The 18,967-nt window shown below is 48.0% G+C and overlaps 1 protein-coding gene across 4 annotated transcripts in view; it reads left to right on the top strand.

Annotated features, from left to right (window-relative positions):
- The window catches only part of LOC106596267 (casein kinase I), a 49,798-nt gene extending 37,715 nt beyond the window's left edge, over positions 1-12,083 (top strand). For 2 of the 4 annotated variants that reach the window (XM_082973176.1, XM_045714392.2), the window contains exon 10: positions 289-2,004. In XM_082973176.1, coding sequence (XP_082829302.1) covers positions 289-600 — 312 coding nt within the window. In that variant the 3' untranslated portion in view covers positions 601-2,004. Of the gene's footprint in view, positions 1-288; positions 2,005-9,863; positions 9,971-11,264 lie in introns of those variants that run through there. The other 2 variants (XM_045714391.2, XM_045714393.2) reach the window with 2 other exon arrangements.
- Positions 12,084-18,967: the final 6,884 nt, after the last annotated feature.

Here is an 18,967-nt window from a genome sequence, read left to right as displayed (position 1 = left end):
CTTCTGCATGTCACGTAGTCCTCACGTGCACTCTTTTCCTCCCACGTCACCGCACTGCCCCTCAGGTCTGTCTCTCTGTCCTCTGGTTGAGCAGTGTCTAAGGAGCTGTCCAACTGCTTCTGCACAAGATGGAGAAAAAAACACAACCTCTTTAAACTTAATTGTTTTGTTTCTTTCCTTCTTTTACACTCCTCCTTCTTCCTTTACCATCTCCTCCTTCATCTCTCTTCTTCCTCCCTCCATTTCTCCCCCTTTGTCCTGTCCTCTCTATCCTTGCTATCGCACCAGTCGCCAGAACCCAAAGGAAGTGATTCCCAGCCCACTCCAGTGACCAATAGGGAGCTGCTGGGGTCCCATCTAACAGCTGATAGGCTGGGGGGCTCCGTCCAGGTACTGGGCAATGGGCTAAACACTGTCTTCATTCTTTCTTTTCCGTTTTCTCTTGTTCTGTTCTTTCCTCACTCCTTTTTTTTTTTCTGTTATTTCTTTTGCACAAGGTCTCTGCTCAGCCAGGTTCTTTCAGTCGGCTCGGTTCCACACTTCACTATGGACACGGCCCCTCATGTCCTATTCGCTGAAACCTTACTCAATCACGCCTAACCGGCCAATCAAATCTTTGTGGCCGTGAGCCCAACGTATCTGTATAGTACCCGTACGATGCTCTGGTTTCCTCTTCACGAGTCTAGTATTTCGTTATGAGACAGGTTTTTAGCAGTTCTTATTAGGGAAAAGTAGCGTTTAACTGTTATCACTCTGTCACATGGCGTTAAGTGGCTTTTTTTCTATTGACAGGAACTCTGCTAACTTCTGCTTCACTTTACCGAGCGCTGTTTTGTCGTCAGGAACTGTAGCCTAGCTTGCACGCAATTAGTGCTGTTGGCTCGCTAGCTTCACTGCTTTAGCGTGCCACTAATAGTCGGGTTTCCACTAGTTGTAGCTACGTCGACTAGTGGTCTCTGGCTCGCCGTCGGTCCCCACCGTTTTGGAGTTAGCTGAATGGCCAAAGTGTCTTAACTAGCTAGTTTTATTGTTAGATGCTAACCTTTTGGGCTAATCCCCGTTCAGTCTGCTTGGCTAAACTTAAGTGGTACTGTTTCGTAACGTGTGTTATCCCACCGTGGAGCACAATTCTTTACGTTCCCGTGTAAAAGATCAACCTAGTAGTACTTTTTTTTTAAATCTCGAGTGGCTTGGTTTACACACCAAGTCGGCACTTAGTATTAAAACACACTTGGCTAGCTAGCTATCGTCTCGGGTGATAATAGCCAGCTACGTAGCTAGCATTCCTGTTAATTCTCCTTTCACTATCCTGAAAGTATTTAGACTGTATTTATCACTCCCCTTGTAAATAAAGCTTTGTTTATGCTTACCTGGCTTCCAGCTATCATTACCCGGATGTAATTATGGCAAAAAATATCTACCCGGTGGCTGGTGGACCAAAAAGTACATTTTAGGCCCTGCATGCTATGATTTGATTGTAGGCAGAGGCTACGAATACAGTTTCCGCTCCTACCCTGCCCCTCTGGAAACATCTCTCTCAACTCTTAACACGGAACCCAAACTGGCTGTGCGCTTGCCCCATCGTGCATAAATTTATTTTGTCCCGCTACACCAAACGCTATCACGACACGCAGGTTAAAATATCAAAACAAACTCTGAACCAATGACATTAATTTGGGGACAGGTCGAAAAGCATTAAACATTTTATGGTAATTTATCTAGTTAGCTTGCACTTGCTAGCTAATTTGTCCTGTTTAGCTAGCTTGCTGTTGCTAGCTAATTTGTCCTGGGATATAAATATCGAGTTGTTATTTTACCTGAAATGCACAAGGTCCTCTACTCCGACAATTAATCCACAGATAAAACGGCCAACAGAATTGTTTCTAGTCACCTCTCCTCCTTCCAGGCTTTTTCATCTTTGAATTTATATGGTGATCGGCATCTACACTTTCATAATATTACCACGACGACCGGCAACAAAGTTCGTCTTTCAATCACCCACGTGGGTATAACCAATGAGGAGATGGCACGTGGGGTACCTGCTTCAATAAACCAATGAGGTGATGGGAGAGGCGGGACTTGCAGCGCGATCTGCGTCAGAAATAGAACTGACTTCTATTTTAGCCCTTGGCAACGCAGACACTCGCGAGCAGTGTGGGTGCAATAATTTAATAACATAGATTTCTACATTTATTTTGCAACGCTTGCGCACGCGACGCAGTCAGGGTATTAGGATCCAAGTCACGTTCTGCGCTTGTGTTATTTACACACATCCTCTGAAACCAATTTCATCTATTGATGATGTAGCTTTGTATCATATTTCTGAACTGCTGCGATTTGAACGAAAGTTACAAAAATATAAATGAAAGCGTCCAACCGTCTGTTGTAACGGGTATTGCCGTTGTACAAGCAATACATCAGTCTACACATTTGCATTGGGGCAAAACAATTAGTGCTCTGTGTGATGACGTAATCTTTATAGTTATGCTGCCTTATAGCCAGGAGTCTCCCACTGGGACAAAACTGATTGATTCAATGTTTTCATTTTAACCAAACAGTTCAATGTGATGACGTTGAATCAATGTGGAAAACTGATTGGATTAGCTAAAAGTCAACAACTTAAGTGAATTGTCTTTTTTTTATTTTTGCCTCAATTATTTCTGTAGATTTCCTGTTGAATTCATGTTCGTTGACAACTCTACCAAATGTAAATGGCAACTAGACTTTGAACTTATGTCTGTGTCCAGTGGGCTGCTTCCTGTTTAGCCAAATCCAATTTTATTTGTCACATACACTCATGGTTAGCAGATGTTAATGCGAGTGTAGCGAAATGCTTGTGTTTCTGGTTCCAACAGTGCAGTAATATCTAACTAGTAATATCTAACAATTCCACAACAACTACCTAATACACACAAACCTAAAGGGGTGAACGAGAATATAAATATATGGATGAGCGATGGCCAAGCGCCATAGGCAAGGTGCAATAGATAATATAAAAACATGTATATACTGTATATACTGTATTTTGTACTATTTATGTCACCTTAATTTAACCAGGTAGGCCAGTTGAGAACAAGTTCTCATTTACAGACTGAGACCTGGCCAAGATAAAGCAAAGCAGTTCGACACAAACAACAACACAGAGTTACACATAAACAAACGTACAGTCAATAACACAACAGAAAAATCTATACACAGTGTGTGCAAATGTAGCAAGATTAGGGAGGTAAAGGCAATAAATAGGCCATAGTGGCAAAATAATTACAATTTAGCATCAACACCGGAGTGATAGATGTGCAAGTAGAGATACTGGGGTGCAAAAGGGCAAAATGTGTGTATATATATGTATGTGTGTGTGTGTGTGTGTGTGTGTGGTGTGTGTGTGTGTGTGTGTGTGTGTGTGGTGTGAGTAATGTAAGATATGTACACATTATTAGAGTGGCATTGTATAAAGTGACTAGTGATCCATTTATTAAAGTGTCCAGTGATTGGGTCTGTATGTTGGCAGCAGCCTCTCTGAGTTAGTGATGGCTGTTTAACAGTCTGATGGCCTTGAGATAGAAGCTGTTTTTCAGTCTCTCGGTCCCAGCTTTGATGCACCTGTACTGACCTCGCCTTCTGGATGATAGTGGGGTGAACAGGCAGTGGCTCGGGTGGTTGTTGTCCTTGATGATCTTTTTGGCCTTCCTGTGACATCGGGTGGTGCAGCTGTCATGGAGGGCAGGTAGTTTGCCCTCGGTGATGCGTTGTGCAGACCTCACCACCCTCTGGAGAGCCTTACGGTTGAAGGCGTTGCAGTTGCCGTACCAGGCGGTGATAAACCCCAACAGGATGTTCTTGATTGTGGATCTGTAAAAGTTAGTCAGGGTTTTGGGTGACAAGACAAATTTCTTCAGCCTCCTGAGGTTGAAGAGGTGCTGTTGCGCCTTCTTCACCACGCTGTCTGTGTGGGTGGACCATTTCATTTTGTCCGTGATGTGTACGCCGAGGAACTTAAAACTTCTCCACCTTCTCCACTAGCTGTCCCTTCGATGTGGATAGGAGGGGTGCTCCCTCTGCTGTTTCCTGAAGTCCACGATCATCTCCTTTGTTTTGTTGACGTTGAGTGAGAGGTTGTTTTCCTGACACAACACTCCGAGTGCCCTCACCTCCTCCCTGTAGGACGTCTCGTCGTTGTTGGTAATCAAGCACACTACTGTTGTGTCGTCTACAAACTTGATGATTGAGTTGGAGGCGTGCATGGCCACGCAGTCGTCGGTGAACAGGGAGCGGGGGGCTGAGAACGCAACCGTTGTGAGGCCCCAGTGTTGAGGGTCAGCGAAGTGGAGATGTTGTTTCCTACCTTCACCACCTGGGGGTGGCCTGTCAAAAAGTCCCTCCCCAATTTCACAGGGCGGGGTTGAGACCCAGGTCCTCCAGCTTAATGATGTACTTGGAGGGTACTATTTTGTTGAAGGCTGAGCTATAATCAATGAAGAGCATTCTTACATAGGTATTCCTCTTGGCCAGATAGGGCAGTGTGATGGCGATTGCATCGTCTGTGGACCTGTTAGGGCGGTAAGCAAACTGAAGTGGGTCTAGGGTGGCCAGTAAGGTGGAGGTGATATGATCCTTGACTAGCCTCTCAAAGCACTTCATGATGACAGAAGTGAGTGCTACGGCGCGATAGTCATTTAGTTCAGTTACAAAATGCTCCCAATGTTCCAGTAGTCCTACTGCCTCTGATCAACGTTCCAGTAGGCATTTGATCAATGTTCCAGTAGGCCTACTGCCACTGATCAACGTTCCAGTAGGCCTACTGCCTCTGATCAATGTTCCAGTAGGCCTACTGCCTCTGATCAATGTTCCAGTAGGCCTACTGCCACTGATCAATGTTCCAGTAGGCCTACTGCCACTGATCAACGTTCCAGTAGGCCTACTGCCTCTGATCAATGTTCCAGTAGGCCTACTGCCTCTGATCAATGTTCTGGCAGTTCAACACACGCGCCCAGTCCCAGGGTTACGGCACCTCATCAAACGTATTGGGGTCACTAGACCTCAAGGAGTTTATCCTGCACACAGGAGATAACTGAGGTTCGCCTCCTAGGGTATAGCCTACAGATATCTCCCATTCGGTCTGTCCCTGACATTCACCAAGTGTGCCAAAGCAGCCCTCCCTGCTAAGGAGAGAGGTGTAAGAGTCCTGACATACGGTGCATTCGGAAAGTATTCAGACCCCTTGATTTTCTTCTCCACATTTTGTTATGTTACAGGCTTATTCTAAAATTGTCCCCAAGCCTCTCCTGTGTTGTCTTGGCGGTGTGCTTAGGGTCATTGTCCTGTTGGAAGGTGAACCTTCACCCCAGTCTGAGGTACTGAGTGCTCTGGAGCAGGTTTTCATCAAGGATCTCTCTGTACTTTCTCCATTCATCTTTCCCTCGATCCTGACTAGTCTCCCAGTACATGCTGCTGAAAAACATCCCCACAGCATGATGCTGCCACCACCATGCTTCACCGTAGGGATGGTGCCAGGTTTCCTCCAGATGTGACGCTTGGCATTCTGGTTTCATCAGACCAGAGAATCTTGTTTCTTGAGTCCTTTAGGTGCCTTTTGGCAAACTCCAAGCGGGCTGTCATGTGCCTTTTACTGAGGAGTGGCTTCCGTCTGGCCACTCTACCATAAAGGCCTGATTGGTGGAGTGCTGCAGAGATGGTTGTCCTTCTGGAAGGTTCTCCCATCTCCACAGAGGAAATCTGGAGCTCTTTCAGGGTGACCATCGGGTTCTTGGTCACCTCCCTGACCAAGGCCCTTCTCCCCAATTGTTCAGTTTGGTCAGTTCAGCCAGCTCTAGGAAGAGTCTTGGTGGTTCCAAACTTCTTCCATTAAAGAATGATGGTGGCCACTGTGTTCTTGGGTGCCTTCAATGCTGCAGACATTTTTTTGGTACCCTTCCCCAGATCTGTGCCTCGACACAATCCTGTCTCGGAGCTCGACAGACAATTCCTTCAACCTCATGGCTTGGTTTTTGCTCTGACATGCACTGTCAACTCTGGGACCTTATATAGACAGGTGTGTGCCTTTCCAAATCATGTCCAATCAATTGAATTTACCACAGGTGGACTCCGATCGAGTAGTTGAAACATCTCAAGGTTGATCAATGGAAAACAGGATGCACCTGAACGCAATTTCGAGTCTCGTAGCAAAGGTTCTGAAAATTCTAACATTTCTAGAAACTTGTTTTTGCTTTATCATTATGGGGTATTGTGATGTCATTATGGGGTATTGTGATGTCATTATGGGGTATTGTGATGTCATTATGGGGTATTGTGATGTCATTATGGGGTATTGTGTGTAGATTGATAAGGATTCTTTTTTTTTTTTTTTATGAAATCAATTTCGGACTAATCCTGTGACGTAACAAAATGTGGAAAAGTCAAAGGTGTTTGAATACATTCCTAATGTACATCGACTGGTTGATCTGTGCAGACACTCTGGTTCAGACAGCAGAGCACTCAGCCCAGCTGTTGTCGGGCTCAGACAGCGGAGCACTCAGCCCAGCTGTTGTCGGGCTCAGACAGGGGAGCACTCAGCCCAGCTTTTGTCGGGCTCAGACAGCGGAGCACTCAGCCCAGCTTTTGTCGGGCTCAGACAGCGGAGCACTCAGCCCAGCTTTTGTCGGGCTCAGACAGCGGAGCTGTTGTCACACCTGCTCACTCTAGGCTTCAGCAGCAAATCTATGACTTGTTAATGGTCTTTGTAACCTGTCAAGCGGCCCTCACCATGGGAACGGCTTTCGTTACTGCCTCTTGTGTTTTGCGTCATCTTATGCTCATGGCCTCCGTGATTTGTGCTAGTCCCGCTTGGCCGCTTGCCTCGTGAGACTTCCAGCGTTGGGTGACCTTACTTCGCTTGAACCTCTTCTCTCTACCGGCACTACTAACAAGGTGGAGTGAACTCCCGACCAACTCCCGGCAACTTCACTCTGGCGAGAAATATCTCATTGTGAAGGGAGCAGCAAACATCTGTCTCTGAGCGACACATGTGCCAGGCAGGCTAAACTCGTGTGCGGATTTACCATCGCTGGGGACCCCCCCCCCCCCCACTTCATTCCCAAAGTCGTTCAGGGGACGTTACGACAGAACTCCCGTCGATCTGTACGCATCGCAGGACCGTCGCCTCTTCCTTGCAATGAGAGAACGTCCCTCTTGGCGTAGACCGGCTGGCCCACTAGTGGTCAAACGTGCTTCTTAACGCCTCCCTCGGGCCTGATTTCCCCCCTCTGAGTCTTATCTAGATGAATAACCGTAACTGTTTGATCATGATAGAAACCACAGGTTAGAGATAGATGGTCTTCCCTATCAGTCAAATATATTTATTAAACAACTTTTTACATCAGCCGATGTAGAAACCCAGCCTAAAACCCCCAAACAGCAAGCAATGTAGGTGTAGAAGCACGGTGGCTAGGAAAAACTCCCTAGAAAGGCAGGAACCTAGGAAGAAACCTAGAGAGGAACCAGGCTCTGAGGGGTGGCCAGTCCTCTTCTGGCTGTGCCAGGTTGAGATTATAACAGAACATGGCCAAGATGTTCAAACGTTCATAGATGACCTGTAGGGTCAAATAATAATAATCACAGTGGTTGTAGAGGGTGCAACAAGTCAGTACCTCAGGAGTAAACGTCTGTTGGCTTTTCATAGCCGATCATTCAGAGGTCGAGACAGCAGGTGCATGTAGAGAGAGGGAGTCAAAAACAGCAGGTCCGGGACAGGTAGCACGTCCGGTGAACAGGTCAGGGTTCCATAGCCGCAGGCAGAACAGTTGAAACTGGAGAAGCAGCGCGGCCAGGTGGACTGGGGACAGCAAGGAGTCATCAGGCCAGGTAGTCCTGAGGCATGGTCCGAGGGCTCGGGTCCTCCGGGAGGGGAGGGGGAGAGAGAGAGAATTAGAGGGAGCGTACTAAAATTCACACAGGACACTGAATAAGACAGGAGAAATACTCCAGATATATGACTGACCCTAGCCCTGCCAGCATAAATACTGGCGGCTGAGACTGTTGACTGGGGGCAGCTCTAGCAGGGCCAAAATTTGATGAACTGACTTGTTGGAAAGGAGGCATCCTATGATGGTGCCACGTTGAAAGTCTCTTCAGTAAGGCCATTCTATGTCAGGGGGCCAGTCTGTAACGTCTGGAGTATTTCTCCTGTCTTATCCAGTGTCCTGTTTTGATCATGCTAGAAACCACAAGTCTAGATGCTATACTGAGTATAATGCCATCTAGAGTGAGCTTAGTGTTCTGTCATTGGATGAATCCGCCATCTAGAGTGAGCTTAGTGTTCTGTCATTGGCTTGAATCCCAAATGTCATCCTACATATAGTGCACTACTTTTTTGTTGTTGTTGTTGACAAGAGCACAATCGGGCTCTTATTGGTCCCGGTCAAAAGAAGTGCACTCCGTAGGGCATAGGGTACCATTTCAGACACATCCATTGTTGGCTGGAACATTTAAGTCACCGTTTTATAGAGATCTGGTAGCCAGTTGACCATGCAGTAATAGTAATACAGTGGAAAGTTCACAACAACAAAAAACCCATCCTGAAGAAAAGCTGTTATCAGTTCATAATAACGTTACAGCAGTAGGCTTGTGTTTGACATGTTGACTTCAAAAGCTCTTTCATAATAGTGACATGACGTGTGTGTGTGTGTGTATGTGTGTGGACAGCCCTTCAAATGAGTGGATTCAGCTATTTTAGCAACACCCGTTGCTTACGGCTTTATAAAGTCCAGCACACAGCCATGCAATCTCCATAGACAAACATTGGCAGTAGAATGGCCCCGTACTGAAGAGCTCTGTGACTTTCAACATGGCACCGTCATAGGATGCCACCTTTCCAACAAGTCAGTTCATCAAATTTCTGCCCTACTAGAGCTGCCCCCGGTCAACTTTAAGCGCTGTTATTGTGAAGTGGAAACGTCTAGGAGCCAAAACAACAACTCAACCACAAAGTGGTAGGCCACACAAGCTCACAGATCGGGACCTCTGAATGCTGAACCGTGTAAAAAATTGTCTGTCCTCGTTTGCAACACTCACTACTGACTTCCAACTTGCCTCTGGAAGCAACGTCAGCACAAGAACTGTTCGTCGGGAGCTTCATGAAATGGGTTTCCATGGCTGAGCAGCCGCACACAAGCCTAAGATCACCATGCGCAATGCCAAGCGTCTCCTGGCGTGGTGTAAAGCTCGCCGTCATTGGACTCTGGAGCAGTGGAAACGCGTTCTCTGGAGTGATGAATCACGCTTCACCATCTGGTAGTATGACAGACGAATCTGGGTACTGGCGGATGCCAGGAGAACGGCACATGTCCAAATCGATAGTGCCAACTGTAAAGTTTGGTGGAGGAGGAATAATGGTCTGGGGCTGTTTTTCATGGTTCGGGACCCTTAGTTCCAGTGAAGGGAAATCTTAACGCTATAGCATACAATTCTAGACGATTCCTGTTTCAGCATGACAATGCCCCCGTGCACAAAGCCAGGTCCATACAGAAATGGTTTGTCGAGATCGGTGTGGAAGAACTTGACTGGCCTGCACAGAGCCCTGACCTCAACCCCATCGAACACCTTTGTGATAAGTTAGAACGCTGACTGCGAGCCAGGCCTAGTCGCCCAACATCATCACCTTAATGGAAGCAAGTCCATGCAGCAATGTTCCACCAAGAGAACAAGCCCATATTAATACCCATGATTTTTTTATTAGATGTTGGACGAGCAGGTGTCCACATACTTTTGGTCATGTAGTTTATTTTAGACATGTTTGTGACATGACATATATTGGACCACAGTGAGCCACCATTTTCTAACATCTAACTTTCCATGATGCTCCCCTGCAGGTGATGAGTTCGACCAATGGGGAGCTGAATACAGACGATCCGACTGCGGGCCACTCCAACGCCCCCATCACCGCCCCGGCCGAGGTGGAGGTGGCCGACGACACAAAGTAAGATGGACGCCCTCCTTCCTCCGCCCCTTCTTCGCGTCCCCTCACCCTCCTTCTGTCCCCCCGCCCTCCTTCCCCCGCCCTCCATCCCTCCTTCCTCCGTCCGTCCCCTCCTTCCTCCGTCCGTCCCCTCCTTCCTCCCTCCGTCCCCTCGCCCTTCCTCCGCCCCTCGCCCTCCATCCCTCCTTCCTCCGTCCCCTCGCCCTCCTTCCTCCGTCCCTCCTTCCCTCCTTCCTCCGTCCCCTCGCCCTCCTTCCTCCGTCCCTCCATCCCTCCTTCCTCCGTCCCCTCGCCCTCCTTCCTCCGTCCCTCCTTCCCTCCTTCCTCCGTCCCCTCGCCCTCCTTCCTCCGTCCCTCCTTCCCTCCTTCCTCCGTCCCCTCGCCCTCCTTCCACCATCCTCCGTCCCCATGCCCTCTTCCCCAACACTCACTGTTCTAAGAGTGAAGATGAAAACAAGGTAGCCCAGGGCTAGTTCCTTTCAGACAGTGCTAGTTGATAATACGTCGAGCTAGCCCGAAAGACCAGTGAAAGGTAGACTTTTCAAACATCTCATGGAACAGCTTTTTGACCTGAATGTTACCGGGTCTACTAGCCCAGCTGGCCAGTGGCCAAAATGTCCATCTCTGGCTAAGAGCTATGTATTAGTCCGGAATGTTGATGAATAAACACTGCAAAAAGCACATACTAGGATCTGAGCCAGGTTGGCTATCTTGTTTGGCATGAAAATGTATGTAATTATAAACTTTCCTAATATTGAGTTGCACCCCTTTTTGCCCTCAGATCATTCTCAATTCATCGGGACATGGACTCTACAAGGTGTTGAAAGCGTTCCACAGGGATGCTGGCCCCATGTTGACTCCAATGCTTCCCACAGTTGTGTCCAGTTGGCTGGATGTCTTTTGGGTGGAGGACCATTCTTGACACACACAGGAAACTGTTGAGCGTGAAAAACCCAGCAGCGTTGCAGTTCTTGACACAAACCGGTGCGCCTGGCACCTACTACCATAGCCTGTTCAAAGGCACTTAAATATTTTGTCTTGCCCCATTCACCCTCTGAATGGCACAGATACAGTCCATGTCTCAAGGCTTAAAAACCCTTCTTTAACCCGTCTCCTCCCCTTCATCTACACTGATTGAAGTGGATTTAACAAGTGACATCAATAAGGGATCATAGATTTCACCTGGATTCACCTGGTCAGTTGGTCATGGAAAGAGCAGGTGTTCCTAATGTTTTGTATAGTCAGTGTCTGAGGACAATAAAGAATCTAATCCTGTTGTTATGTTCTGTTTCAGGTGCTGCTGTTTCTTTAAGAGGAGGACGGGGCAAGGCCTCCAGAGACACTAGTGAAGAAGAGGAGAGGCCTCCAGAGACACTAGTGAAGAAGAAGAGGAGAGGCCTCCAGAGACACTAGTGAAGAAGAGGAGAGGCCTCCAGAGACACTAGTGAAGAAGAGGAGAGGCCTCCAGAGACACTAGTGAAGAAGAGGAGAGGCCTCCAGAGACACTAGTGAAGAAGAGGAGAGGCCTCCAGAGACACTAGTGAAGAAGAGGAGAGGCCTCCAGAGACACTAGTGAAGAAGAGGAGAGGCCTCCAGAGACACTAGTGAAGAAGAGGAGAGGCCTCCAGAGACACTAGTGAAGAGGAGAGGCCTCCAGAGACACTAGTGAAGAAGAGGAGAGGCCTCCAGAGACACTAGTGAAGAAGAGGCCTCCAGAGACACTAGTGAAGAAGAAGAGGCCTCCTGAGACACTAGTGAGGAAGAGGAGAGGCCTCCAGAGACACTAGTGAAGAAGAGGAGAGGCCTCCAGAGACACTAGTGAAGAAGAGGCCTCCAGAGACACTAGTGAAGAAGAGGAGAGGCCTCCAGAGACACTAGTGAAGAAGAGGCCTCCAGAGACACTAGTGAAGAAGAGGCCTCCAGAGACACTAGTGAAGAAGAGGGGGCCTCCAGAGACACTAGTGAAGAAGAGGCCTCCAGAGACACTAGTGAAGAAGAGGAGAGGCCTCCAGAGACACTAGTGAAGAAGAGGAGAGGCCTCCAGAGACACTAGTGAAGAAGAGGCCTCCAGAGACACTAGTGAAGAAGAGGAGAGGCCTCCAGAGACACTAGTGAAGAGAGAGGCCTCCAGAGACACTAGTGAAGAAGAGGCCTCCAGAGACACTAGTGAAGAAGAGGAGAGGCCTCCAGAGACACTAGTGAAGAAGAGGAGAGGCCTCCAGAGACACTAGTGAAGAAGAGGAGAGGCCTCCAGAGACACTAGTGAAGAAGAGGCCTCCAGAGACACTAGTGAAGAAGAGGCCTCCAGAGACACTAGTGAAGAAGAGGAGAGGCCTCCAGAGACACTAGTGAAGAAGAGGAGAGGCCTCCAGAGACACTAGTGAAGAAGAGGCCTCCAGAGACACTAGTGAAGAAGAGGAGAGGCCTCCAGAGACACTAGTGAAGAAGAGGAGAGGCCTCCAGAGACACTAGTGAAGAAGAAGAGGAGAGGCCTCCAGAGACACTAGTGAAGAAGAAGAGGAGAGGCCTCCAGAGACACTAGTGAAGAAGAAGAGGAGAGGCCTCCAGAGACACTAGTGAAGAAGAGGAGAGGCCTCCAGAGACACTAGTGAAGAAGAAGAGGAGAGGCCTCCAGAGACACTAGTGAAGAAGAAGAGGAGAGGCCTCCAGAGACACTAGTGAAGAAGAAGAGGAGAGGCCTCCAGAGACACTAGTGAGGAAGAGGAGAGGCCTCCAGAGACACTAGTGAAGAAGAGGAGAGGCCTCCAGAGACACTAGTGAAGAAGAGGAGAGGCCTCCAGAGACACTAGTGAAGAAGAGGAGAGGCCTCCAGAGACACTAGTGAAGAAGAAGAGGAGAGGCCTCCAGAGACACTAGTGAAGAAGAAGAGGAGAGGCCTCCAGAGACACTAGTGAAGAAGAAGAGGAGAGGCCTCCAGAGACACTAGTGAAGAAGAAGAGGAGAGGCCTCCAGAGACACTAGTGAAGAAGAAGAGGAGAGGCCTCCAGAGACACTAGTGAAGAAGAAGAGGAGAGGCCTCCAGAGACACTAGTGAAGAAGAAGAGGAGAGGCCTCCAGAGACACTAGTGAAGAAGAAGAGGAGAGGCCTCCAGAGACACTAGTGAAGAAGAGGAGAGGCCTCCAGAGACACTAGTGAGGAAGAGGAGAGGCCTCCAGAGACACTAGTGAAGAAGAGGAGAGGCCTCCAGAGACACTAGTGAAGAAGAGGAGAGGCCTCCAGAGACACTAGTGAAGAAGAGGAGAGGCCTCCAGAGACACTAGTGAAGAAGAGGAGAGGCCTCCAGAGACACTAGTGAGGAAGAGGAGAGGCCTCCAGAGACACTAGTGAAGAAGAGGAGAGGCCTCCAGAGACACTAGTGAAGAAGAAGAGGAGAGGCCTCCAGAGACACTAGTGAAGAAGAGGAGAGGCCTCCAGAGACACTAGTGAAGAAGAGGAGAGGCCTCCAGAGACACTAGTGAAGAAGAGGAGAGGCCTCCAGAGACACTAGTGAAGAAGAGGAGAGGCCTCCAGAGACACTAGTGAAGAAGAGGAGAGGCCTCCAGAGACACTAGTGAAGAAGAGGAGAGGCCTCCAGAGACACTAGTGAAGAAGAGGAGAGGCCTCCAGAGACACTAGTGAAGAAGAGGAGAGGCCTCCAGAGACACTAGTGAGGAAGAGGAGAGGCCTCCAGAGACACTAGTGAAGAAGAGGAGAGGCCTCCAGAGACACTAGTGAAGAAGAAGAGGAGAGGCCTCCAGAGACACTAGTGAAGAAGAGGAGAGGCCTCCAGAGACACTAGTGAAGAAGAGGAGAGGCCTCCAGAGACACTAGTGAAGAAGAGGAGAGGCCTCCAGAGACACTAGTGAAGAAGAGGAGAGGCCTCCAGAGACACTAGTGAAGAAGAGGAGAGGCCTCCAGAGACACTAGTGAAGAAGAGGCCTCCAGAGACACTAGTGAAGAAGAGGAGAGGCCTCCAGAGACACTAGTGAAGAAGAGGAGAGGCCTCCAGAGACACTAGTGAAGAAGAGGCCTCCAGAGACACTAGTGAAGAAGAGGCCTCCAGAGACACTAGTGAAGAAGAGGAGAGGCCTCCAGAGACACTAGTGAAGAAGAGGAGAGGCCTCCAGAGACACTAGTGAAGAAGAGGCCTCCAGAGACACTAGTGAAGAAGAGGAGAGGCCTCCAGAGACACTAGTGAAGAAGAGGAGAGGCCTCCAGAGACACTAGTGAAGAAGAGGAGAGGCCTCCAGAGACACTAGTGAAGAAGAGGAGAGGCCTCCAGAGACACTAGTGAAGAAGAGGCCTCCAGAGACACTAGTGAAGAAGAGGCCTCCAGAGACACTAGTGAAGAAGAGGAGAGGCCTCCAGAGACACTAGTGAAGAAGAGGAGAGGCCTCCAGAGACACTAGTGAAGAAGAAGAGGCCTCCAGAGACACTAGTGAAGAAGAGGCCTCCAGAGACACTAGTGAAGAAGAGGAGAGGCCTCCAGAGACACTAGTGAAGAAGAGGCCTCCAGAGACACTAGTGAGGAAGAGGAGAGGCCTCCAGAGACACTAGTGAAGAAGAGGAGAGGCCTCCAGAGACACTAGTGAAGAAGAGGCCTCCAGAGACACTAGTGAAGAAGAGGAGAGGCCTCCAGAGACACTAGTGAAGAAGAGGAGAGGCCTCCAGAGACACTAGTGAAGAAGAGGAGAGGCCTCCAGAGACACTAGTGAAGAAGAGGAGAGGCCTCCAGAGACACTAGTGAAGAAGAGGCCTCCAGAGACACTAGTGAAGAAGAAGAGGCCTCCAGAGACACTAGTGAGGAAGAGGCCTCCAGAGACACTAGTGGAAGAGGAGAGGCCTCCAGAGACACTAGTGAGAAGAGGAGAGGCCTCCAGAGACACTAGTGAGGAAGAGGAGAGGCCTCCAGAGACACTAGTGAAGAAGAGGAGGCCTCCAGAGACACTAGTGAAGAAGAGGAGAGGCCTCCAGAGACACTAGTGAAGAAGAGGAGAGGCCTCCAGAGACACTAGTGAAGAAGAGGAGAGGCCTCCAGAGATACTAGTGAAGAAGAGGAGAGGCCTCCAGAGACACTAGTGAAGAAGAGGAGAGGCCTCCAGAGACACTAGTGAGGAAGAGGAGAGGCCTCCAGAGACACTAGTGAGGAAGAGGAGAGGCCTCCAGAGATACTAGTGAGGAAGAGGAGAGGCCTCCAGAGACACTAGTGAGGAAGAGGAGCGGCCTCCAGAGACACTAGTGAGGAAGAGGAGCGGCCTCCAGAGACACTAGTGAGGAAGAGGAGCGGCCTCCAGAGAGACTAGTGAGGAAGAGGAGCGGCCTCCAGAGACACTAGTGAAGAAGAGGAGAGGCCTCCAGAGACACTAGTGAAGAAGAGGAGAGGCCTCCAGAGACACTAGTGAGGAAGAGGAGAGGCCTCCAGAGACACTAGTGAAGAAGAGGCCTCCAGAGACACTAGTGAAGAAGAGGCCTCCAGAGACACTAGTGAAGAAGAGGCCTCCAGAGACACTAGTGAAGAAGAGGCCTCCAGAGACACTGGTGAAGAAGAGGCCTCCAGAGACACTAGTGAGGAAGAGGCCTCCAGAGACACTAGTGAGGAAGAGGCCTCCAGAGACACTAGTGAGGAAGAGGAGGCCTCCAGAGACACTAGTGAGGAAGAGGAGCGGCCTCCAGAGACACTAGTGAGGGAAGAGGCCTCCAGAGACACTAGTGAAGAAGAGGGCCTCCAGAGACACTAGTGAAGAAGAGGCCTCCAGAGACACTAGTGAAGAAGAGGCCTCCAGAGACACTAGTGAAGAAGAGGCCTCCAGAGACACTAGTGAAGAAGAGGCCTCCAGAGACACTAGTGAGGAAGAGGAGCGGCCTCCAGAGACACTAGTGAGGAAGAGGAGCGGCCTCCAGAGACACTAGTGAGGAAGAGGAGCGGCCTCCAGAGACACTAGTGAGGAAGAGGCCTCCAGAGACACTAGTGAAGAAGAGGCCTCCAGAGACACTAGTGAAGAAGAGGCCTCCAGAGACACTAGTGAAGAAGAGGCCTCCAGAGACACTAGTGAAGAAGAGGCCTCCAGAGACACTAGTGAAGAAGAGGCCTCCAGAGACACTAGTGAAGAAGAGGAGAGGCCTCCAGAGACACTAGTGAAGAAGAGGCCTCCAGAGACACTAGTGAGGAAGAGGAGCGGCCTCCAGAGACACTAGTGAGGAAGAGGAGCGGCCTCCAGAGACACTAGTGAGGAAGAGGAGAGGCCTCCAGAGACACTAGTGAAGAAGAGGAGAGGCCTCCAGAGACACTAGTGAGGAAGAGGAGTGGCCTCCAGAGACACTAGTGAGGAAGAGGAGAGGCCTCCAGAGACACTCGTGAAGGCACAGACTGACTGACGGGAGGAAAGCAGTACTGAAATTGAGCTGAGTGCTCTACACCCTCCTATCTCTCTCTTTGTACAGTTAGAGCGCTCCCTGTTGACCCTCCTGCAGTACTACAACACAGATTAACGCCTGCTGTGATGACCTGCCTTGTGCAGACAGACAGACAGACAGTCAGGCAGGACCCAACGGGCCAGAACCATGATTGTCTGTGTGCTTGGAGCTGAGAGGATCAGAAGGAAATCATGTTTATATTTCTAGGATGGATGGACGGACGGATGGATGGATGGACGGACGGACGGATGGATGGATGGATGGACGGACGGACTGATAAATGAAAGAATGGACGGACGGACGGATGGACGGACGGATGGATGGACGGAGCCATAAAAGACCTGAGAGATGCGTAAAATAAGAGATTATTTAAGGACAGAAAGACTGTTGGAAACGGTTCGTATTCCATATGAACGTTCTGAACGGGAGGACAGAGTAACAGACTCCTTCCTGCGTTACAGTAGTGATACTCCGTTTACAAAGTCGTTTCTGATGACAACTCCAGTATCAAGAGTGTCACAGACGGGAAAGAAATAGTGAAGTGCATGTACACCAGAATCAGAAGGAAAAATTATCATGAATACAGCTTCTTTCCTTTATGTATTTTAAAATGAAGTTTTGAAACCCACTGAGTTGTTATACGTCATTGTTCTTAGAGGATCTTCAGGAAACAGCTTTTTTTTCTCTTCTTTATTTCATTCTGTTTCCTGTGGATGGATGGATGGATGGATGGATGGATGGATGGATGGATGGATGGATGGATGGATGGATGGATGGATGGATGGATGTTGGGTGACGGACAGTGGCTGCTCTCAGGTACTGTGGCGGGAGAGATAGCAGGATGGAGATAAACAAATATTTAATCTCTTTAAAATGGCACTTTAGAGGCGGGGGGGGGGGGGGGGGGAGTACATTGAATTCTGGGATTAAAGTTTAACATCGACAAACAGAAATAAAGGCAGATGTAGGATAATTTCTACACCCGGCCGATGTCCGAAAGCAGTGAACCAGTACGGTTTTATAACTACAGGGTAGCCTGTATAAAAACTGGTGTGACCCAAATGGCACCCTACTGCCAATATGTTGCACTAATGACCTAAATCATATGGGTCCTGGTCAAAAGTAGTTCACTATAAGGTAAATGGGGTGCTTGTTTGGGACAAGCCCCCAAGTGTCAATGGGTTTTATGTTGCTTGTCCAAATCAGTCACTTTTACAAGTCATAATTTTGTGCCATTTTTTATTTTTAAACAAATGTCTCGTTTTGAAATGTGAAACATGTTTTTAGTCTTGCATATCTTTTTGTAAATGTTTGTTAATTGATGAGCATTCTCAACCTGTTTTAAAATCTCTGGTGACACACAGACATGCATATAGTATTAAAAAAACGAAAACATGTTTAATTGAGACCCGCTGTCACAACACGGTCGTCATCATCATGTCACAACGCCTCACGTTACTTGTCATAACCTGTTGTCAAATCAAATTTTATTTGTCACCCACACATGGTTAGCAGGTGTTAATGCGAGTGTAGCGAAATGCTTGTGCTTCTAGTTCCAACAGTGCAGTAATATCTAACAATTCCACAACAACTACCTTATACACACACATCTAAAGGGGTGAATGAGAATATGAACATATAAATATATGGATGAGCGATGGCCAAATGTGCTATAGATGGTATAAAATACAGTATATACATATGAATAATGTAAGATATGTAAACATTATTAAAGTAGCATTATTTAAAGTGGCTCGTGATCCATTTATTACAGTGTCCAGTGATTGGGTCTCAATACAGTATATACATGATACAGATATATAAACATTATTAAAATGGCATTATTTAAAGTGACTAGTGATCCATTTATTACAGTGGCCAGTGATTGGGTCTCAATACAGTACATATACATGTGATATGAGTAATGTAGGGTAAGTAAACATTATATAATATAAAGTGGCTAGTGATAAATTGATTACGTCAATTTTTCCATTATTAAAGTGGGTGGAGTTGAGTCAGTATGTGGGCAGCAGCCACTCAATGTTAGTGATGGCTGTTTAACAGTCTGATGGCCTGGAGATAGAAGCTGTTTATCAGTCTGATGGCCTGGAGATAGAAGCTGTTTATCAGTCTGATGGCCTGGAGATAGAAGCTGTTTAACAGTCTGATGGCCTTGAGATAGAAGCTGTTTAACAGTCTGATGGCCTGGAGATAGAAGCTGTTTATCAGTCTGATGGCCTTGAGATAGAAGCTGTTTTTTAGTTCCAGCTTTGATGCACCTGTACTGACCTCGCCTTCTGGATGATAGCGGGGTGAACAGGAAGTGGCTCGGGTGGTTGTTGTCCTCGATGATCTTTTAATATGGTCATTAAACTGTCATGCATTTTATGGCTGGCTATGATGTCAACCCACATTTTATTCAACAACAAAATAACATTTCCCGCAAAGAAGTTTATTTTAGTTTGTTAACCCCTTTGTTTTGAGTTCTTTTTTTAATAAATATTTTTCATCTTTTTAAATAACTTGTAGAAAATATACTTTATGTCGTTTTGATGAAACATAATGAACATACTGTGTCACTT

Source organism: Salmo salar, chromosome 03 (assembly GCF_965601325.2).
Source record: "Salmo salar chromosome 03, fSalSal1, whole genome shotgun sequence".
Taxonomy (NCBI): domain Eukaryota; kingdom Metazoa; phylum Chordata; class Actinopteri; order Salmoniformes; family Salmonidae; genus Salmo; species Salmo salar.
Note: the sequence above shows the minus strand (reverse complement) of the source record. Positions and strands in the feature narration are given on the sequence as shown.